Source organism: Centruroides vittatus, unplaced genomic scaffold (genome assembly GCF_030686945.1).
Source record: "Centruroides vittatus isolate TY-2023 unplaced genomic scaffold, ASM3068694v2 contig_2544, whole genome shotgun sequence".
NCBI classification, from domain to species: domain Eukaryota; kingdom Metazoa; phylum Arthropoda; class Arachnida; order Scorpiones; family Buthidae; genus Centruroides; species Centruroides vittatus.
In genome coordinates this window covers 1,777-26,827 of record NW_027121611.1, presented here as the reverse complement: position 1 = coordinate 26,827, position 25,051 = coordinate 1,777, and the positions used below count along the sequence as shown (strand labels likewise).

Sequence of the window (25,051 nt, the reverse complement as noted above, 5' to 3'; positions counted from 1 at the left end):
TGAAAACTTTACTTCAGATCGGATAAAGAATATCGAAATTAATAAGAGGAAAAATCAGGGGAGGACGTGTGTCCGATTTTACGCAGTAGTCTATATTTCGCTTAGTGTCTTCGAAAATAAATATAATATAAAGTACGTAGTATAATAAATAGCTAAGAACAGAGAGACGTGAACATTCTGTCATCTATATACAGTAGTAGACAAAGAAACTCAATACGTAGATTTGGAAAAATTCGGAGGATCAAATTTCTCACAATTCCAATATTATTTCTTGTTATGTATAGGCACATAAGAACTACAAAATATAAAAGTGAAACATTATTTTATAAATATTCTATTTTGTATTAATAGATTAAACGTAATCACAAAACGTCACGTCACGTGGTAGATGATTTACCAGTGAAATGTTAATATTTAAAAAATAGGCTATAATTATACAAATATTCAATATTTTTAAATAAAACCTTAAGAAGGACCACGAAAGAAGTGGTCAGCTCTCGAAAGAGCTATTAAACATACACAGACTCCTTCTAGATTTTCCAGTAGCTTGTTGTGACCGAAAACTCTCTCGTAAATCTAGTCGAAAAAATGCTAAATTTGTGATTGCCTAGATCTAAAACGATCCAACGAATTTTTTCAAAATTTGTGACTACTATAGTCCTCACTGCCGACGCTAAATATTTTAAATTTCATCCAAATCGGTTCGTTGGTCTTGGAGATATTAATTGTTATTTTGGCACTTAAACATTAGACGTGTGGCTGAATTCTACTATACCGATGTTATAAATATCACACAATCGGATGAGAATTCATTAATTAACAATGATACCAAGTTACTTTTAACGACAAATAAAATTTGTGAGTGAAGAAGTGTTGGGCTCTGATTCGTGAATGATTAATTCTGTTTACATTTCTAAATTGACATTTATTCAAAAGTAATTTTTTTATTTTTTTTCTATTAAGATATATTACAAAAATATTCATCGTTGCAGCAAGAGGAAGAAACAGATCCAGAAGTGTTGAGAGCATCCGAAATTCTTGTCGATATGAAAAACAAAAGATTGGAGGAGATTAAAAAAACAAAAATCTGATTTCGATACTCCGCCAAGTTTACAATAACATACGAATGTTTAATATTGATTTATATTCTGTTTATGATTTATATATAAAGATTTTCAACCTTTATTTTTTTCCATGCAAAATTGCTCTAAATAGCCTCTAACTTCGACATTTAAGACGAATTGAACTTATTGATATCTGCAATATTTTGACGAAATTTCATGAACGAAAATATTTCAACGAAATATAAATTTCATCTTTATTGGAAATTTATTGCGCATTAAAATACTTTTACTTGTTTAAGAATAATTTCTTCTCGTCATTACGTTTTAATTAGGCTAAAACAATCTGAATATTATTGCATTGATCTTGCCTATTAAGGCATTTTATGATATTCTTATGTCAGTATGGAGTTAATATAAATAAATTTTGTAATAGCGCGTTCAATTAAAAATGTAAAATGAGAGTTGTTAACATCTCTACAAATTAAGTAATTTACGCTATCTGTGGTAACATAAAGAACGATAAAACGAAATTTCATTTAAGGTGAGCAAAAATAGTAGGATTTACAAAGAATTCACCTACACACATGTAAACGGATTTACGCCTTTACAGAAAAATTATATTAAAATTACTTTATACAGTACATTCTGAGTAAATACTCTATTGTGTTTTGAAAGATTGATTTGCTGTCTTCGTTTAGTGATACACACTTTAATATTGTTTTGATGATTGACATTGTGATGCTGTTTCTGCAGCCTTTGACGAAACCATTTCTGAATTTCACATTGATAAAACAAAAATAAATTGCATGTACAATGATAACATTTTCTAAGTCACTTTTTAAAGACTCGGAAGATGATTACATTCAATTAGATAATAGAACGTAACGTAGTCACCGTCGAAAAAATTTTAAAAGTTGTTATAGAAGTTTCGCGATAAGGCTATTGTTTTAAAATTTAACATTTTTAATTTTAATGAAATAAGTTTAAAATACGCCATTTGCCAAAATATTTAAAAATGTATTAACTAAGAACACCGAGGTCACTGCAACATATGTGTGATCGCTAATACGAAATTAATAAAACGTTTATTTTTCAGGTAATTTTTCCACAAAATAAGTAGCCTATGCTTTCTGTTAGAATATAAAACAAATACAACCAAAATTTCAACTGGATTGGACAAAAACTACAAGAGTTATTAGAAATTAATACACGCACACGGCGGCTTTTATATTAGTAATATGCCGGTCTTTAATGTATTAAATTATTTATAAGAAGGTGCAGTTGGAGTCAACTTTGACAATTTACGCGACAAAATAAATATACCGGAAAAAAACGAAATGTATCATCGCATATTCAGAAGCTGCATTATATTCCTACTAGAACGAAACTAATACTAACAGAAGAATCGAATATGTCGAGAGGTTCACTAAATTTTATAAAAAAGAGTAAATGCTCTTTCTCTACATCTTAGAGGAAAATTCTCATTATAAAACTTTCAAAGAAAATTAAGTGTTAGAAACCATAAATGAAACATGGAAATGTTTCGTTTACATTTTCCATTAATTGTACGAGGAATGTTTTCATGCATTAATTCAAGTTTTCACGGAAACGTTTCTTTTTTAAACAGTGTCACGTTTAACAGGTTAGTTTACTATGTATCAATCAACTCAGAAAGTATAATGTCTGGATGACTGGTATATAGTTCGAATGGTTTTTATATGCTGGGAATGGATTCATTGAATTAAAATAAATTGAACAATTCATCTGGATTTATGAGTAGTATGCGAGTTTCAGTCGGATGGTCCTTAGTAGTGTTCTACGCTATTCCGTCTGTTTGTACACAGCAAGGAGATTTGTGATTTAATTCGAAGTGTAAAGTATTGAGAGCTATTCTAATCAGCGTAAAAATTTCAGAAAGTGAAGTGTTCTTATTTATTAAGTAAATATATTTTCGCAAACTGAGAAAGTAAATTCGGTAAATCATCCTCATACTTGCTACCGGAGGTTATTTCTAATTTCGAGTGCAAAAATCAATTAATTCAGTTCAAGTCGTAAATTTGTCGTTTAAAAAATTAAAGATTAACTTAAGGTTTCATATTATAAAACGGTGTAACATGTTTTAAACACATTTCGGTTTTTGAAATATTCCACATTTATGATTATAAATACAAAATCTTTACTTAGAAAAATTATTGTTGAAATATATAACCGTTATAACTTTCCCTAAAATTCTGTTTATATTATTGAATTGTCTAATAATTATCTTTTTCCTAGTTTTTATTTCCTATTCTATTACTTTCGGCTGTTATATAGGCTATAACAGAGGGAAAGTTTGGCGATTGATCAAAAATGCTCTCCCCATATTTTTACATATTTAGATTCACGGAACTGAAAATAACCAGAAATACAAAGAATATTAAGGTTTTTTCAGTAAATATAAATGTTTGTGTGTGAAAAGATTCTATTCAGGGTCTTTGAAGTTTAATAACTTCTATAATTTTTGGCAAAAATTCCTAAAACTTTGCAGGAGAGATTGTGTATTAGGGAGTTGGTGCTATTAAATTTTGTTAGTTAGAGGTCGAGAAGTGGTGAGATGAAGAAGAGTCGAACTTAATGACGATTTTACTCGTTATTAGTATTTACAATTTTTTATAAAATCTGTGTCTACTCTCAGAATTCAGCTTTTTGCCATGTTATAATAATTAAAAATATAAAATAATATAACAGAGAGGCCACACGCAATTTAAATGCTACCCAGTAAGTTTTGATGATAAGGATGGATTTTACAGAAAAGTTTTAAATGCTAATAACGAGAAACATAGTCATTGACTCCGGCCCTTTTCGAGATATGACAAAATTCCCATTTATCTTTCCACTCCTACACCTTTAACCAACAAAATTTAATAACATCAATTCTTCTAATCAACAAATTACCCTGCAAAATTTCAGAAATTTTCGACAAAACGCACTGAGTTATTAATTTTGAAACGGTGTAAATAAAATAGTGCAACACACACACATACAGAACAACATCGATACACGCATAAATTACCCCTACTATTTTTTGCATTTCTCGATGTTGCAAGGTGTCCCGAGTCCAAAAATGTATAATCCTAGAATTATATTTTAACCTATCGCAATACTTTTCCTCTGTTATGTATGTAACAGAGTCGAAAAACTAATTAATTGTTTAATACATGTGTTATTATATTATTAATTATTACAAATGTAAAGCAATAAATATATCGTGAACAAACTATATGACACCTGTTTTAAAAGCACAAGGAATAAAATTCGTTTACAATACAATGTACTAAAATGTGAGTAGATATCACAACGATATAAATTTAAAACCTAAATAAAAAGTCGTACTAAACTGATATTATAACAAAAGTATACAAAAATAGTTAGAACTATAATTGTACACTAGTACAAAAGTACAAAATGGTAAAAATGTAGATAGCAAAATATAAAATACAGTAATACGTATATCGTATATCTGGGAAATTATTTACATATTTAAATAATAATGACTAAGATATCACAGTAAAAGTGCTCAGCAAGTAAACTACTATAATACAACACCTTAATTTTGCTGAGAATTAGATATTTTAATCACAAACGCTTTCAACCTGATTAACAGGCCATCTTCAGGTCTACAAAAAACGATAAAATATACAAGAGAATAAATAAAAATAAAATAAAAAATATAATATACATAATAAATCTTCCCATAACTGATTCTAGCATGAGTTTTCAGTGAATTTTTTAATCATGTATTTCCACGCCGACGACAGGCTCTCAGCATCTCTCGCATTCAAACACCCTTCCCGTAGCCTACTCCTATATATTTCAATCTTCTCCGCTGTCATTGATAAAGTGGGGGAAGATACTGGTTTTATAATCGTTGCCTCGTCCCATTTTACTATCGAACCTTGGACTTGCGACATTTGTGACAAAACCGTGGAATTGGATCCTTTTTTTACGTTATACCGATGTTCTTTTAGCCTTACCCCTAAGCTCCTGTTGGTGACGCCGATGTAGTCCTTCTTAACTTCTAGCTGGATGTTTTCATAAGGAACTTTATAGACCCCTGGTTTCTCTTCTGTCTTTATTCTATCTTTATCATTTCTCAATATCTTATATAAATTTGGGGCTCTTTTTAAAATCATCCTTGCTTGTTTCTTATTAGCCACTTCTTTCATAATACTGCTCAAATTACTGTTATACGTAAACTTCAAGCGTCTATTGTGATCCGTATTTAATCCTTGTTTCTCATTGTTCTTTTCATATTTTTTGTGTAATCCTACTATGGCGCTTTTCTTGTAGCCTAGGGTCTAAGCTACTTGCAATATTCTTTCAATTTCTTTATTTCTGTCACCGATTCTATCACAATACAAATAGGCTCTTCTTATCAAAGTTTGAAACGCAGCCATTTTATATCGATATGGATCCATGGACTGTGCTGGTATATATAGCGGGGTGTGAGTAGGTTTAACATATACGCTTGTGGACAAATGATCTCCCATGAACTTTATATTAATGTCTAAGAAGTGCACACTCACGGAACTTTTTTGCTCTAACTTTAATCTAAGACCATCTTTGTTATTATTGATTTTATTCAAAAATTCATGTATCCTGCCACTGTTTCTCCATAATATAAAAACGTCATCCACATATCTGATGAAATGTATGATATCTTCCTTAAAATTTTGTAGAGCTTCTCTTTCCAACCTTCTAACTACCAACTCGCAAAGAATTCCAGAGAGGGGACTTCCCATCGGAACCCCTCTCATCAGATATGTGGATGACGTTTTTATATTATGGAGAAACAGTGGCAGAATACATGAATTTTTGAATAAAGTATGTATCCTTCAGTAAGGATTGAGTCATGTGTGAAGGCATTATTGGATTTCATGTACAACAACAACCCTCAGTTGCTTAGTTACACCCAAGACCTAGAAGAACTCGCTAGCCTGGTATGTTATCAATCTTGTTTTACATTTTGTGGTCGAATTTACAGGCAGAAAAGAGGGGTTCCGATGGGAAGTCCCCTCTCTGGAATTCTTTGCGAGTTGGTAGTTAGAAGGTTGGAAAGAGAAGCTCTACAAAATTTTAAGGAAGATATCATACATTTCATCAGATATGTGGATGACGTTTTTATATTATGGAGAAACAGTGGCAGGATACATGAATTTTTGAATAAAATCAATAATAACAAAGATGGTCTTAGATTAAAGTTAGAGCAAAAAAGTTCCGTGAGTGTGCACTTCTTAGACATTAATATAAAGTTCATGGGAGATCATTTGCCACAAGCGTATATGTTAAACCTACTCACACCCCGCTATATATACCAGCACAGTCCATGGATCCATATCGATATAAAATGGCTGCGTTTCAAACTTTGATAAGAAGAGCCTATTTGTATTGTGATAGAATCGGTGACAGAAATAAAGAAATTGAAAGAATATTGCAAGTAGCTTAGACCCTAGGCTACAAGAAAAGCGCCATAGTAGGATTACACAAAAAATATGAAAAGAACAATGAGAAACAAGGATTAAATACGGATCACAATAGACGCTTGAAGTTTACGTATAACAGTAATTTGAGCAGTATTATGAAAGAAGTGGCTAATAAGAAACAAGCAAGGATGATTTTAAAAAGAGCCCCAAATTTATATAAGATATTGAGAAATGATAAAGATAGAATAAAGACAGAAGAGAAACCAGGGGTCTATAAAGTTCCTTATGAAAACATCCAGCTAGAAGTTAAGAAGGACTACATCGGCGTCACCAACAGGAGCTTAGGGGTAAGGCTAAAAGAACATCGGTATAACGTAAAAAAAGGATCCAATTCCACGGTTTTGTCACAAATGTCGCAAGTCCAAGGTTCGATAGTAAAATGGGACGAGGCAACGATTATAAAACCAGTATCTTCCCCCACTTTATCAATGACAGCGGAGAAGATTGAAATATATAGGAGTAGGCTACGGGAAGGGTGTTTGAATGCGAGAGATGCTGAGAGCCTGTCGTCGGCGTGGAAATACATGATTAAAAAATTCACTGAAAACTCATGCTAGAATCAGTTATGGGAAGATTTATTATGTATATTATATTTTTTATTTTATTTTTATTTATTCTCTTGTATATTTTATCGTTTTTTGTAGACCTGAAGATGGCCTGTTAATCAGGTTGAAAGCGTTTGTGATTAAAATATCTAATTCTCAGCAAAATTAAGGTGTTGTATTATAGTGACTAAGATATCGATGTAAATTTTTATCGGTGTTTTAAATTTAGTCATTATTATTTAAATATAAAACTAATTATAAATCCTTTATCTACAAATGCAGTTACACTCGGCGTTTTTGAGATCCAAATGCAAAACATTTAACATTTTTCACACAACACTTTCAGAGTACCTTTTCGATACAAGCATGATGAAAAATAGACCCAACTTTCTTCTCAGCCACGCCAATGTCGTAAGCAGCTTTTATAAATATCTGCGAATAAAATATTTATCGATAATATTTAATGTACGGTATTGTTATTTCTATTGTGGAAACGTGACAAACATTAAGCAGAAAAAATTGTCAAATTACATTCTGTTTACATTTCTTATCCATAGCATCATAAAACATTTACACGTTCTTTGTTCTATATGTGAAGAAAAAATGAAATTTAAAAATTCTCACATATTTATTAGTTTGTTTAAAAACTTATCACCGTTGTCTCCTGGAACATTTGTATCCTTTCCCGTAGTAAAACACAAATTATAAAATAAATTTAAGATTAAATAGTAATAACACATTCAGGAAATTTACGTATATTAACGTTTTACTGAAAATATGTATATTATACATTAATAAGATTAATTAAAGAGCACGATTAATAAGATAATATGAAAATTATTACAATTAAACTCAAAGAAATTGTCACGATCGAAAATATTCTTTAATAAGTAAAAGTACTTTAATGTTGCATAAATTTCCAATAAAGGTGAAATTTATATTTTAATAAATTGTCATCACTCACAAAAATTTTTGTCTAAATACTGCAGACATTAAAAAGTTTAATTCTTCAAAGAATAGAATTTAGAAGCCAATTGTATGAATTTCGCAAAAAACTATTCCAGTTTAAAAATCTCTTCTTGCAATTTTGAAAAAAACAAAATGAATTTGATAACAATCAGTATTTAATATTCGCAGGTTATTGTGAAATTGGCGATGTATCGAAATCAGGACATTTCTTCTCATCTTTTATCATCTCCAATCTTTTCTTTCTAATGTCGACAAGAATTTCGGCTGCTCTCAACACTTCTGCGTCTGTTTCTTCAGTTTTCTGCAATGATGAATATTCTTTAATAAATTATCAATTTTACACTTAGGAATAAATATTTCAATCGAAAAATATCAATGTTCAAAGTAAACAAAAATTAATTTTATCGTGTATTACTGGAACATCGATATGTTCTCAATAACAGTATCAATTTGTTACAGCCCAGAATTAACAAAAGTTTTGCGGGCGAAAAATTAATTTTTGTATTTTAAAACGTGCTATAAATTTTCTCGGGATTGTAAAAATATAAAGGATATGATTTCATTCCTCGGTGAAGTCACTTTTCTTTCAAGATGATACATAGAATGTGTCACTAGAAAGAAACTTGGCGATCAGAAATTGCTATTGGACATATGCGTTGCAACATTGCCAAAAAAGCTAAGGGAAAGGAGGGAGGACTCTTAATAAAAGGCAATGATTGATGACGATAGTAGATTTGTCCATGAGCGAAGTTCTTCCGTCCTACAAGTAATTCGTTCGCCGAATAAGGGGACAGTACGTTCGTTTGAGTATCCTTTATCATCGAAAGTTTGCCTTAGTCAGAGTTGGATACCTACGATCATATATCTTAGTGACTTTCCTCCATCATAATAAACTTTTCCAAATAAGGGCATTTTTCATGTGAAGTCCATCAAAGTGAACTTCTTCTAAAAGTGAACTCAATCCAAATGAACTTTACCAATTTTTCCATTACTTTCAGATCCCTAACCAGAAACCATCTATATGACCTATATGTAAATTCTCTCTCTCGAGACTAGTATTAGGAAGCTTTAAAGTTTAAATATAAAATATAACATTATTTGTATAACTAGTTTAATAAACGCAAAATTGTTATCGTTAGAATCGTGATTACCATCACTTGTGTTGGATCGAAGCGCTTACACACGACCGCTTGTGGTAAAAAACGAAAATCGTGGCCATCTAGGTTTCTGTGTGTATTTTAAAGACACAGTGGTATCAGTACTGGTGAATTAGTCATCGCAAACGCGGTGTACACCCTTCGGTCCCGTGGTGCCGAAGCATAGGAAGCGCTTTGCGCATGGTCACGAATTTGTAGTTAACAGTATTTGTTCATCTTTGTTAATGAATCTTCTTCTCATTGTGTAATATTCAAATCATCCATGTCTATAATAATTGTATAGCAATTCGAAGATTTTTTATAAAACTGTGAAAAATACGACTATACGAACAATAAATGTACTTTCTTCTTTCAAATGTGTAACTTTATAAACTTTATTTTTAAGGAGGATCTTTGATTTTAAACAATTATAAATACAGAACAAATGTTAAATTAATTACTAAATAAAATACTGTAATATCCAACATAATTAAAACTTTATATTTGGAAAAGTTAAACTAAATATTCTCAAGCTACATTGAATTTTAAACAGAATACAATAAATAAATACCATTGAGGTGGATGGGGCTTCATCAATATGTGTCTGTTTATGTACACACCATTCATGTACACACCATCTTTCTTGGAGTTTGCGGTGAACCGACATTGAGGACATTGCCATAATGTTTCAAAAGATTGCGAAGTTATGACTTTTTCGTTCCTGTTAAGAATCTTTTCTTGCATTAATTCTGATGCCGACATGTCAGAAGAAGGACGCTTATGAGTCTGTTCAGAGATTTCAAAACCCTTTAACTTATCTTCTTTTCCAATTTGCTATACAATTCAAAAATATTGTTAATGATGCAATTACCTGTACACCTTTCTGTATTGCTTTTTATATAAAAGTGAGACTTAATAGCATAATTTCACCATAACAATGATACACAATCTCTTACTACGTGACTAAGTTTATTCAGATGACTAGAAAAAAAAGTAAATATTTTTGGATTAAGGACAATCTCCGTGTAATCAAATGGAAATTGCAATCACCCGATAGAAGTTATTTAATTATAAATAATTAAATAGCTATGTGGATCTTACTTATCCTGAAATATTCAAAAATAAACGGAAATATGACAAATCAGTTGTAAATATTGTAAAAATGTATATTCATGTCAAGCACAACGTTATTATAATAGAATATATTTGAAAAAGATTGTTTCGTTATAAACATATGTACAATTAGAAAACTTTCTACACGTAAACCGTAGTATATGTTACTGACGTAAATTATAACATGTTCATAAACTATTATTTATCAAGTGATTAAAATATGATATACTTCCTATTTAAATATACTGTACTTTTATTTACCTGAAACGAGGATTGTTTTTCTTGTGTTGAATGAAACCTTCGCTTGTGATTATTTAAATTATGTTGTTCTGTAAATCTTTTAGAGCAATAATCACACTGGAAAGGTTTTTCCCCCGTATGACTTCTCCCGTGACGTTTTAAAGCATATGGAGATGAAAAAAATTTCGGGCAAAACTTGCATCGATACTTTTCCAAATTCTGATATCTCGGTGGTAGCTAACCCAAGAATTTATTTTAAAAACTGTACTAATTTCACGTAAAATAAAAGCGGTTTATATAACATATAAAAGTAAAATTAGTATGTAATTATTTATATACGCATTAGTAGAAAAATTAATGTTCAAGCAATAGAATTTTAATGATCGTTTCTAAATTAAGGTGAAAACAATAAAAATGTCTGACATACAAGAATAATCTGAACACTTGCGAAAGGTAAATTGTTATAATAAAATTATATGAATTAGAAGTTTGAATTACCATTTTAAATATTAATTGTTTACACGATTTCAGTTCAAATTTTGTCAGAAAAAGTTCTCTAAATATACGTACATTTTTAGTAGAATGCAATTCTTTGTAATGTGTTAACATATGCCTGTCCAAATACGTTTTCCATAAAGTAGAATAATCACAATGGTTACATTTAAAGTGTTCTTTTTTTGAGTGTTTATTTTTGTGTCTTTTAAAATGTGATCCATCTACGGAAGAATAATCACATTCGTCGCATTCAAATATCTTTTCATTTGAATGTATTAACTTGTGAGTTTTCAAATAGGAGATCGAACTAAACTGTTTTCGACACATTTCACAACTCAATATTTTGCACTTGGGATTTTCTTTTAGATGTTCATCGAATTGCTCTTCGTTTGTGAATTGAGTTTTGCAAATTCTGCATTCCATGCTCGAGTTTTTATCACTTGCAGAGGACTCCTTGTAAATAAATACATCGATATGATTATATATATTTATATTATTCATTTTAGAAAAACAAAATCGACAGAAATTTTTTTGCTGTGAAAATAATTTTGGGGATAATTATAATCTATAGTTACCACCATTGCAAGTATAGTGTTTGAGAATACAAAACGTGTTTTCAAAATACAAGAGTTTTAACGATGACATTTACCATATTTACTTGTATATTGACGATTTCTGGTTTGAATAGATGACAAATTTTGCCAAATTGTTGTTAAAAACTTATTATTAACATTGTATTGTTTAAGAAACTATTGTTTATTCTATTCTCAGAAAATACATCAATACAATTAGTTTGGAAAAAAATCAAGTCGAAAAGATAACGAACATGAAGAAAAACGAAAAAAAAATAATTCAAATGTATTGTGTAGTATAATATTTGATTATATTGAATAGAAACCTACGTAAGCATTTGCAGAACATATTTTACAATGTTTGTACTAAAATACTTTACCTGTGAACATATATAAACAGAAGCTCTGAAAGTATTGAGGAGAACCGAAATGTTTATGCAGATAAGAAATAGAAATTTTTAAATGAGGGATTCAAACATCATTAATTGCACAAATACATCATCACTTCACAATAATTTATGAATAATTATTGTCAATAATTACCTTGTTGATACGATAGTTTGTATACATTTTTTGGAAGTATAATTAAAATTGTATTTCATTAATTTTCACAAATTTATATACAGTAAATGTTTTGTCAGTATCCAGGTTTTTGATTATATGTTTACGAAACAATAAATGTAAAAATATACTTTTTAAATCAATTATTTAAATTTTGTGCTGTACAAATATAATAAACTTTACGTATCATAAAAGAGTATAATAAATATAATTTTAAAATTTATATATATTATGTTATATTTAATTAATTGTTGCGATAAGAATATAGCGCGAAATAGACGCGCTGTATAATTACTTTTACAGGTAAAACATAGGATTTCCTGCGTAGGATGGAAAGTGTTTAAGCCTGTGAAAGCGTGTAATCAGGCTATAAGTATTTAATTTTTTACATCTAACAACTCGGGTTTTTTTATTTCTGAATGATACTTCCTGAATACTAATAAGCGCCCTTTAGTACTGATTGCATGAAATAACCGAACTCTGGTATTTAATTAACAGCGGTTCGGGAATGGCCAACCTACCCGGCCACGTGCAGTTTTCTGGGTTTTATTCACGGTAGTAACACCTAAATAGATCGATCGTGTCGCGTGTCGCGTTGCCATAACCAAATATATCAAATATTATGGAACGGATTATGTTTGTTAACCGATCACCCACTGTACTGTCGAATTATAAGTAATAGTTTTTGTAATTTACTGCGATTATATAAATTTTATAACAGGTAATGTTGAAAACACTTCATTTAGAAATTAATATTTTTAGATAAAACTATAGCTAAATATTCCCCTTTTTTATAATTGTTTAATTTTACATAGTTATTCTTCTTTAAGTGTTGGCGCATTCTGATTGAATTAAATTATTTTCTAACTAAATGTGTACAATATATTCATTATGCTTCTTACCGTGTTTCTTATATTATTTTTCATCATTGACAATTGTAAAATCGAAATATCGATTTAATTCTGAAAAATCGATTGTCTTAACATGTCTGTAAACACTTTAATCTTCGATAAAATCGTGGAAACCAGAGAAAAGTCATGGTCGAACTTCCGATTTACTAGATTGAAGACACAGCGTGAATATGGTAAGCGGTGAGACTCTTTTGTTAAATTTGATGCTTGGTGATATTAACGCCTTTAAGTAACGGTTGTGTAGACACGCTCATTGATAGGTTATACCTAAAGTGACCAGATATGTTAGGTTGAAATGCGAGACGGTTCCTGTGTTGAGGAAGCAAATGACTGGGGTAAGCCTCCAACATACATATATATAATAATAAAAACTGATTCATTAATAAATAATTTAGTAGAAAAATGTATAAATACATAAATGCACAAATAAACTTAAAAATAACTCTTTATAGAAAAATAATTAATGGCGCTGTTTGTATATCTGTCATGGTATGCCTAGAATAGCCACTAGGGGCGCCCCTAGATATTATTTAAATTATTGATAAATTCAGTATATTATTATTCCAATAAAAATCTATTATTGATTTATTGATATAAATTTATTGTTTATACCACGGAATGACACCGTTGCTGCTAGAACGCCACCTAAAGGCGTCCCGGGCTATTAGTAGTAAAAGAAAACGACAATTTTGTGCTCTTGACAACTTGCGAACATGTTGAAAATGTTACATGACCAAATGCGGGACACTTTCCGGGACGGTGCTCAATGCGGAACTAACAACCCAAATCTGGACAGTCCCGCACAATCCGGGACGTCTGGTCACCTTAGTTATACCATTTGTTATACAGACCAATATTAAATACACAAGAAGTTTGTTTTTTTACCAGCAGGATGTTTTATCGCTAATTATTGTATGTTTGAAAGCTTTATGACAACGTGTTTAACTGAAAACCAATTAAATTCACATCCCAAGGAAGTGTAAACGATTTTCATCATATAGCAGTTACTATTGATTTTTGTGTATATAGTTAGTAAAATTACAATTTATCATAATGAAGTTAAAATTTACACCATGAGGATACAAGAAAGTATTCGTAAACATATAATTAGACCAAACACATTTCTACAGTTCATTCAGTTGTTACTGTTATATATACGAAACATGTTTAAATAAACTAAATTTATAAATACCAAAAGCTAAAGTAATATAAATATTAAAAGTTTATAATAATTATTCAAAAATTAAGTAGAAAATGCAATAATTATTACATGTTATAAATAAAAATTACGAAAAGAATTCTGTGTAAAATAATTAAAGATATATTAATTGATTATTTTTAAATAAGGTAGGTTTTTATCTGTATAAGAAATGATTATCGTAATGAATTTGATAGATATATATAATACATGGATAAAATAGTTATTGATATCATTTTATATATACACTATAATCATGTAAATATTTTTCTTGCATGTTCCTTACAGATTTGAACTTTGGGTAACAAAATCAAAAAATCGTATATTTATATATAATATATAATCGAGATGGGTTGGTGATGATGATGATAATGATAATAATAATAATAATAATAAGTGCAGAGCCCAAAGGGTTAGAAGTTGAAAGTTGAAATTTGGTACAGAGTTAGAGTACGTCACGACAACATACACTAAGAAGAAATTTTTCGAAATTTCTCCCACTGAGGAAAGGTAGAGGATTAAGGCTTACTTTCAAGAACTCTGCTGCTACTCTACTGTTTTAGATGCAGTTTTTCGCGTTTTTGATTGCGTTTAAATAGGGTACGTACACTAAGAAGGGATTTTTCGTAATTCCCCCGGCGGGAAAGAGGTTGTTAACACCCCCCCCTGCGGAAAGTGTTAACAATGTAAGTGTCAACAATGGAAGTGTCAACAATGAAAGTGTTAAGAATGGAAGTGTTAAGTAACAATGAAAGTGTTAAGAGAAAGCGGCGTGCAAGATTAACAGGCGAAGATGCGTTTTTGCAGCAAATCGAACATATTTTTAGACCCATCTAAAAGTTCTCTAATTAGTCTGGAAACAAGGGGACTAATTCTTGCATTTTGTGAAAACGGGTAAGATTGGCTATAATGTAATAACCTTAATCTTCGCTATCGTTACTTTTTGCCCGAGCAACGCCGGGCTTATTTCCTAGTTGTTTAATAATCCCGCATTCCAGAATTTTATTTAATTGTAATTTTATTAATTGTATTGCGCAATTGATTTATAATTATATTAAAGGAATGTACGCAAATTTAATTATTAAATAAAATAGAAATTTTAACTTCGTTATCTTTTGTGAGTTATAAAACTTATTACAGAAACTTGGTTTTAGTAATCAATGTAGAAAACGGCAATAATTCGGGCCATAATCCAAACTATTTTCAATTGTGAAATATAACAAAATCACTTTCTATTCAAACAATTAACTTAAATTAATTGTTGTACGTTATTTTGATGACTTATTTTTCCGATCGGAAAGATGACACTTTTGTCACTTTTCTGGCAAAGACGGAAATCGAATTTCTGTTCACAAGGAATTATCTCAAATTTTAAGAAACATCTGGATGTTTAACTCATTAGCATGTCCAGTCAGCTGATATATATCTCAAATTTATATTGGAAGAAACCTACGCATAAAAAGAGCGATTTCCCACCAGTCGGGGAGTTTTGGCAGTTGACGAGTTAACTCTTTACTTCGTGCTCCATCCCCAAAAAATCCTTCACCACTCCACATTTTCTCCAAGCCGACAATTGCCGAATTTCACTCCAGTTTGCCGATAGAAGAAGAAGTCCGACAACAGGCGAATATTATTTTCATCTGCCACACGTGCAACAATTTGTCAACCGAGGTAGTAAGTTTTTATTGATGTAAACTCTCTCTCTCTCTGTCTCCTGGCGTCCAGATAGGGACTTTAAAACTTCTTTTTGAATGATCGCATATTTGTATTATATTTTAATTTGTTTTCATTAAATTTTATCTTATTTCGATTAAAATGATCTTGTTTTTAATTTCAAATATCAGACAAAGTCTTTTTGCGAATCCACGAATCCTTTGCCTCGGACTAAAGTATAAAATTATTATTTCGCGTGCCTAACGCATTAATTAGGCTAGTGTCAAAAAAAATCTACAGGAAGATCACAATAACTTCCTGTTCACAAATAAAATATTATTATAATCCCATCCAGTGACACTGTGTGCAGATATTTCGGATCTGACACCAACACAGGAAAGAAACAACCCTTTCTTAACCCCGGATTCCCACACTATATCTATCTTTCTTTTTGTTTCGGAAAGCGATATACAGTAGAGAACCGAAAATCGGAATCAATTGGGGACTGGGGTTGTTCAGATTAGTGATTTGTTCCGAATACCTATTATGTACGAAGAATACATATTAACCTGTCCGATGTTCAAATTTTTCTCCGTTGCGTGTCGCTTCGTGTTGAATTTTCGTCGATTTTAAGCCTAACGAAAATTTTTATAATAATAATCGGCGCTATAGTATCGTTAAAAATTATTTCTGCATTTTGTACAAACAAAATAAATATATTGAAGAATATAAAAACATGAAAATTATACTTTAGAAGTAAATTTAGTATCAAAAACGATCGATTCAGCACGACACAGTTCGACTGAAAATCGTTCCGATTACCGGCGATTCCGATTACCGAGGTTTCGATTAACGAGTCTCTACTGTAATTGGTTTTCTAATATTAAAGACATTATATAGCCTGCCAACATTATATAAACATATCCTTATTAGGAAGTTATCAATTTAAAAGAAAAAAATAAAAAATCTTGCTAGTATGGTCGGTATATCCTGGTAATGAAGGGAGTAGCAACACAACGGTTACTTAATAGCGTTAATATCATCTAGCCAATAAATGAATAATAGAATTCCACTGCTTACCATAGAAACATTTTGATTGTAGAGATAAACGGGTGTGATTACGTTATGTAGATTATGTGTTGACAGATGAAACTGAATGTGATTGGCTATATTCGAAAAGACGCATATTTGTTTAGATTTTGAACGTATTTTGATAAACGAATGTCAAAAATTAGGACTGAACTGCAGGAGTGCAGATAAAGCCTTGTATACACTGCAGGAGTACGATAAAGCCTTGCATACACTGCAGGAGTACGATAAAGCCTTGCATACACTGCAGGAGTACGATAAAGCCTTGTATACACTGCCATAGTACGATAAAGCCTTGTCTGTAGGATTACGATAAATCCTTGTATAAACTGCAGGAGTACGACAAAGCCTTGTATACACTGTATATTTCTCATTAAAGCATAACAGCCGAGTGGGTAGACAATCCATACGGGCAGGACACGATAACGTGTTTACCTGGGTTTCTTGAAAGTTTAATTTGTAACGTCAGCACACGAAAAACTTTCCGATTTTCGAGGTTTATTAGCGTTTGGGATTTCGGATAATGGATTTTCAACGTGTAATTTTGTAGGGCAGACTTGATGTGTTAAATAAGAATTGCGTAGAAATAACGATGCACATCTACTAACATTATATTCGGGAAGAATTAAATTTCGTAATTATTCCATACGCTTGTTATGAAACGAAAAGAACGCAATTCAAATGCTACTTTTATTTTCATTTTTGTCTCAACTAAGAAAATAAAACAAAAAACCTTTTTCTAATTATCTTGAAAAATGGGTTTGTCAGCTTTCCATCGAATTATCTGCACCGATTCGGTCGAAAATTCACACTAGACCAGAGGTCGCCAAAGTGGTCGATATAACATTATTAGGGGATAGTTGCGGTTAGGAGGTTGATTGGGTGTTCGATGGAAAAATGGTTATTAAAAATCAGAAATATAACTATACATTTTATTATATTCTTTGAATATTGTTTCAATGAATTTGGGTGTACTATAGATTACTATCTATGGAATTTCGAGACTTTGAGTATATATCTGAACTGAGGGAACCGAGACGAGTTCAACGGTACTTTACTTTTGGGCCGGAGGCAAAAAATAAGAAAGTTATCATACTTTTTTCGGCGATCGCGCGATGATCGGGAGTCGCGTCGCTCTCTCCGCTAAGCTTATCGCGTGTTTAACAGGCAGTCCGGCAAGTCGGCCATATATACCTTCAACAGTGGCAGATGTTGATCCATGAGCACACTGATCGTCTACAGTTCGAGTTAAGTCCTTTTTGCACATCCTCGCTAGTCAATCTCGAAGGCTTGCGGCCCCTCAGTCTCTACCGCGTCTCTACCCCTCAGATTTTACCGCGAGATGACAGCACTAGCAACTACGGTGCCGTCTGTTTGAAAGCATTAAAAATGTATGATAACTTAAAAACTATGATAACTTTCTTAATTTTTGTCTTCAGTTCAAAAGTAGGGTATCGTTGAATTCGTCTCGGTCCTCCTCAGTTCAGATATATACTCAAAGTCCCGAAATTGCATAGATAGTAATCTATAGTATCCGCGCATTTACTGTATATAAACTGTGAAAATTATAAAATACAATTATAATTACACATTCAAGTAATGTATAAAAACTATCGTATCAACAAGGTAATTATTGACAATAAATATTCATAGATTATTGTGAAATGATGAGCAAAATTCTATTTCTTATCTGCATAGAACATTTCGATTCACCTCAATACTTTCACAACTTCCGTTTATGTGTTCAACCAGTACAGTATTTTACTATAGACATTATAAAATATGTTCTGCAAATGCTTACGTAGGTTTGTATTCAACGTAATAGATGCTACACTATACAATACATTTGAAAAAACTTTTTCGTGTTTCTTCATGTTTTTTTCGACTTCATTTTTTCCAAACTAATTTCATTGCTGTTTTTATTGATAAACGAATAAACAATATTTTATTAAACAATGCAATATTAATAATAAGTTCTGACAATAATCGGGCAAAATTTGTCATCGTTTCAAACCAGAAATTGTCAAAATTCGACTAAATATGGTAAGTTTCATTGTTAAAAATTCTTCTACTTTAAAAAGACGTTTTGTTTTGATAACCTGAAACCGTGTCGTGTTCTGTTTCTATTGTTTCTCATACACAATACAGTGCAACTTAACGATCACTTGGCTTTCTTTCATTTTTATTCTGGTTGATACGCTTATACATCTCGCGTTTCGGGCCTAATATGCCTCTCCTCAGTTAACTTTATATCACGGTTTCTGCAAACTAAACGAGGTTTCACGTATACGCAACACGTATGTAACCTACATACATACTTTGGCAAGTCTTGAATAATTCATTTTTTTGTCTTTCACGGTTGAATCATAAAAAGAGGAGTATTTTATTTTAAGTATTGCACTAAAGAATAGATTAAAATAAAAAAACTTGAAATAGTGGAAAATCCGAAATTCAGAGTTGCCAATAAACTCAAAAGAAGTTATATTCTCAGAATTAAAAAAGCGAATTACGACGTTACAAAAGTTGAAAGAGCTAGATTATAAACAAAAATGGTTTCTACTCAACGAGGAAAATGAACGTACACCTAAAATAAACAGGTTAATAAATAATATAAGTAAAATATTACAATTTAAAATCGAAACAGAAGACAATATTAAGCATGAGTTAAGTTATCTAAACATTACAATAAAACGAAAAAATAAAAAAACTGAACTTGAGTTCGAGATTTATAGGAAACCATGTGCAATAAATACAACTATAAGGTTTAATTCTAACATACCTTTATATATAAAGAAGAATACCTTTAACATGAAATACAACAAAATTAAAAATAGAACCAGTACATTAATTAACACACAAAAAAGTATATCGGATCTCAAAAAAAGTTTCTGTTAGACGGATATTTAAAACGACTAATTAACACAGGGAAAAAGGAAATTGACAATCAAAAGATTACTGTAGGTAAAAAGAAAATTTAAAAGTCAAATATGAAATTTTATATATATTAGAGGATTATATGAAGAAATAAATAAGGAAACACAGATAATTAATATAAAATTAGCACCAAACTACGAAAAGTTATCGGCCAGGATCAAAGCTAGAACTATTCACAAAAGAAAGAAAACAACCAATAGAGAAAATGAGAAATATAGTTTACCAAATTCCGTGTACATGCGGTACTAATAAAGTTTATATAGGAGAAACGAAAAACAGATGAAAAAAGGACTTAAAAAACACATAGCGGACTTAACTCAGCATTTCATGATCATTGTACAACAAACAATTGTAACATCGACCAAACTAATATGAAAACTTTATATAAAGAGCCAGAAACATAACAGAAAGTTTAAAGAAAGTGTTGAAAATTTCAAAAACCGAAATATTATAAATAAATATCCAAGTGTAAAAATAAACGAAAATTAGTTTAAAATATTATAAAATAAAGAAATGCAAGCTCATAACATGATGTATAATATATATACTATTATACTCCTCCTTTTTATGATTTAACCGTGAAAGACAACAAATGGATTATTCAAGACATGCTAGAGTATCATTGTAGGTTACATACGTGTTGCGTATACGTGAAACCTCGTTCAGTTTGCAGAATCCGTGATATAAAGTTGACTGAGAAAAGGCGTATTAGGCCCGAAACGTGAGATGTATAAGCGTATCAACTAGAATAAAGATGAAAGAAGCCAAGTGATCGTTAAGTTGCCCTGTATTGTGTAAGAGAAACAAAAGACGTTTCGTATTTATAAATACTAAACTTTCAACGATGGAAAACAGAAAATCTAACCAAAATTACTACACACCAAAAAATTTCTATCGATTTTGTTTTTCTAAAATTAATAATATAAATATATGTAATTATATTTATGTATTTTATTTAATAGGAGTCCACTTCAAGTGATAGAAACACGAGCATCGAATGCATAATTTGCAAAAATCAATTTATAAACGAAGAACAATTCGACGAACATCTAAAAGAATATCCCAACTGCAAAATATTGACTTGCGAAGTGTGTCGAAAACAGTTTACTTCGGTCTACAATTTGAAAACTCACAAGTTATTACATACAAATGAAAAGAAATTTAAATGTGACGAATGCGGCTAATCTACAACACATGAACCAAATTTAAAAAGACACAAAAATATACATACAAGAGAACAAATTTATAAATGTAGCCATTGTGGTTATTCTACTTTATGGGAAGAGTCTTTGAACAGGCATATGTTATCACATTTAAAAGAATTGCATTCTACTGAAAAAGTACGTATTTAGAAAATTGTTTCTAAGAGAATTTAAACTAGAATAGTGGAAACGAATAATACGTAAAATGATAATTCGAAATTTCTAATTACTATTATTTTATTATAACAATTTACTTTCGCAAGTGTTCAGATTACTCTTGTTTGTCCGACATTTTTATTGTTTTTCCTTTAATTTAAAAACAACCATTAAAATTACATTAACTTAACACTAATTTTTCTACTAATTTGTGTATAAATGAATGCATACTAATTATATTTTCATATGTTATATAAACCGTTTTTATTATATGTGAAATTAGTACAGTTTTTAAAATAATTTCTTGGGTTAGCTATCACCGAGATATCAAAATTTGGAAAAGTATCGATGCAAATTGTGCCCGACAATTTGTGCAACTCCATCTGCTTTAAAACTTCACGAGAGAAGTCATACGGGGGAAAAACCATTCCAGTGTAATTATTGCTTTAAAAGATTTACACGACGAGATAGTTTAAATTTACACAAGCGAAGGTTTCATTCAACACAAGAAAAACAATCTTCGTTTCAGGTATATAAAAGTATTTCTAAAGAAGTATATCATATTTTAATCATTTGATAAATAATAGTTTATGAGTATGTTATGATTTATGACAGTAACACATACAAGTGTTTACGTTTAGAAAGTTCTCTAATTGTACACATGTGTATAACGAAACAATCTTTTTCAAATATATTCTCTTATAATAACGTTGTGCTTGACATGAATATACACTTTTACAATACAGTAGAGAGTCGTTAATCGGAATCAATTGGAGACTGGGGTTGTTCAGATTAGTGATTTGTTCCGATTACCGATTATGTACGAAAAAATACATTAATCTGTCCGATGTTCAAATTTTTCTTCGTTGCGTGTCGCTTCGTGTTGAATTTTCGTCGATTTTAAGCCTAACGAAAATTTTTATAATAATAATCGAGGCTATCGTATCGTTAAAAATTATTTCTGTATTTTGTACAAACAAAATAAATATATTGAAGAATATAAAAACATGAAAATTATACTTTAGAAGTAAATCTAGTATCAAAAACGTTCGATTCAGCACGACACACTCCGACTGAAAATCGTTCCGATTACCGGCGATTCCGATTACTGGGGTTCCGATTAACGACTCTCTACTGTATTCGACTGATTTGTCATATTTCTGTTTATTTTTGAATATTTCAGGATAGGTAAGATCCACGTAGCTATTTAAAAACAGTGAAACCTCGCTCAACGAGCGATTTTTCACATAACAAGTGATGTGGAGAGGGGGAAGTCTCAAATTGTGCGCATGCGGCATGCTCCATCAGCCTGTGCACTCGTTTGGCTAGCATGTTAGTGTCGCTTGTGACCACATGTTTTTTCAAATTTGTGTTATCACATATTATAAACATCAACAACCATAACTCGTTATATAATATACACGCTTAACGATATGCCAAATTCTTGGGTCATTAAATTTTATGACCGATTTTAACTTAAATTTTAGAAATGTCGAATTAAAAATTAACTATTTATAATAATTTCATTTAATACGAGATGGGAACATAACTGCCTATCTATAGTCAAATTAATTAATTTTTAATATTTAATTATAACTTTACATGACCCAACAATTAGGCATATCGTTTTGGAGTGTTTAACAAACATATTAGCTGTGATTTTTTTTTATTTTTGTTGCAAATCTAATTCTTATTCCAGGATGCTTCATTCTGCACTAGAAGAAAAGATGATGATGATTCACGCTCCTTAACAGTGTATATTGTACACTTTTTTAAATAAAAGTTATACATGAAACATTTGAGCATTTTTTCGGCGTGGAACGTATTATCGTATTTTACACTAATTTCTATGAAAAAAATTGTTTCGCTTAACGAGTGTTTCACTTTACGAGTAAGACTCTGGAACGAATTATGCTCGTTAAGCGAGGTTCCACTGTATTTTATATTAAATAATTTCTATCGGGTGATTGCAATTTCTCTTGTTTAGTTACACGGAGATTACACTTATTCCAAAAATATTTATTTTCGCTAATCACCTGAATAAACCTAGTCATGTATGGATAGTTTGTGTATCATTGTGCGCAAAAATTCTGCTATTAAGATTCAATTTAATACACAAAGCAACACAGAAAGATGTAAACGAATTTGAATAATTAACATTTTTTTTCAATTGTTTAGCAAATTAGAAAAGAAGCGAGGTCTTGTGAAATCTCTAAACAGACTCATAAGCACCCTTCTGACATTTCGGCCTCCAAATCAATGCAAGAAGAGCCTCTTAACAGGAACGAAAAAGACATAATTTCGCAATCTATTGAATTATTATGGCAATGTCTTCAATGTCGTTTTACTACAAACCTCAAGGAAGATTGGTGTCTACATAAACAGACACATATTGATAAAGCTTCATCTACATCAATGGTATTTATTTATTGTATTCTGCTTTAAATTCACTGTTGCTTGTAAATATTTAATTTAACATGGGGTAATATAAATTTTTAATTATGTTGAATATTACAGTATTTTATTTAGGAATTAACGTAAGATTTAGTTCTGTATTCATAATTGTTTAAAATCAAAGATCTTCGTTAAAAATAAATTTCATAAAAATCGACATTTGAAGGAAGAAAGTAAATTTATTGTTCGTGTAATCGAATTTTTCACAATTTTATGAAAAATCTTCGAAGATGGTAAATTGCTGTACAGTTATTATACACATGGAAGATATGAATATTATACAATGAGAAGAGGATTCATTAATAACAATGATGCACAAATACTATTAACTAGAAATTGGTTTTCTTATTGAAAACGTGTCGAGGTTCCATTAATGAACGACAAAATTAATTTTATTTGCTTTGAACATTGATATTTGTTCGATTGACATATTTATTCCTAAGTATGAAATTAATAATTTATTAAAGAATATTCATCATTGCAGGAAACGGAAGAAACAGATCCAGAAGTGTTGAGAGCAGCCGAAGTTCTTGTCGACATTACAAAGAAAACATTAGAGATGATAAAAGATGAAAAGAAATGACCTGATCCCGATACACCACCAAGTTCACAATAACATGCGAATATTCAATACTGATTGTCATCTAATCCATTTTGTTTTTTCAAAATTAGAAAAAGGGATTTTCCAGCTGGAATACTTTCATGCAAACTTCATTCGATTGGCTTCTAATTTCTAATATTTGAAGAACTAAACTGTTTAATGTCTGCTATATTTGGAGAAAAACTATTCATGAGTGAAGACAATTTATGAAAGTATAAATTTCATCTTTATTGTAAACTTTTTCAACATTACTTTTAAAGATTACTTTTACTTTTACTTATTAAAGAATATTTTCGATCGTGATAATTTCTTTGAGTTTGATTGTAATAATTTGCATATTATTAATCGTGCCAGATGACACATTCTATAATATTCTTATGTTATTAAAACGTTAATATACGAGAATTTCCTGAATGTTTTATTGCTATTTAATCTTAAATTTATTTTATTATATGTGTTCTTTACAGAAAGTAATTCTGGCTTAAAAAGCAGACATCGGTGATGATATTTTAAATAAACATCGAAAATTTATTTAATTTCATCTTAATTTCATCTCTAAAACAATGCACGTGTTTTAATGATGGTGTGTACAATGAAAGTGAATTATATCATGATACCAACATATTTGCACAATAA

At 30.5% G+C, this 25,051-nt stretch overlaps 1 protein-coding gene across 1 annotated transcript in view; it reads left to right on the top strand.

The window, feature by feature from the left end:
* Positions 1 to 24,414, top strand: part of LOC136971449 (uncharacterized) — a 42,216-nt gene extending 17,802 nt beyond the window's left edge. The window contains exon 3 of the mRNA XM_067265905.1: positions 24,299 to 24,414. Within this exon, the coding sequence (XP_067122006.1) occupies positions 24,299 to 24,397 (99 nt within the window). The 3' untranslated portion in view covers positions 24,398 to 24,414. The remainder of the gene's footprint in view (positions 1 to 24,298) is intronic.
* The last annotated feature ends 637 nt before the right edge of the window (positions 24,415 to 25,051 follow it).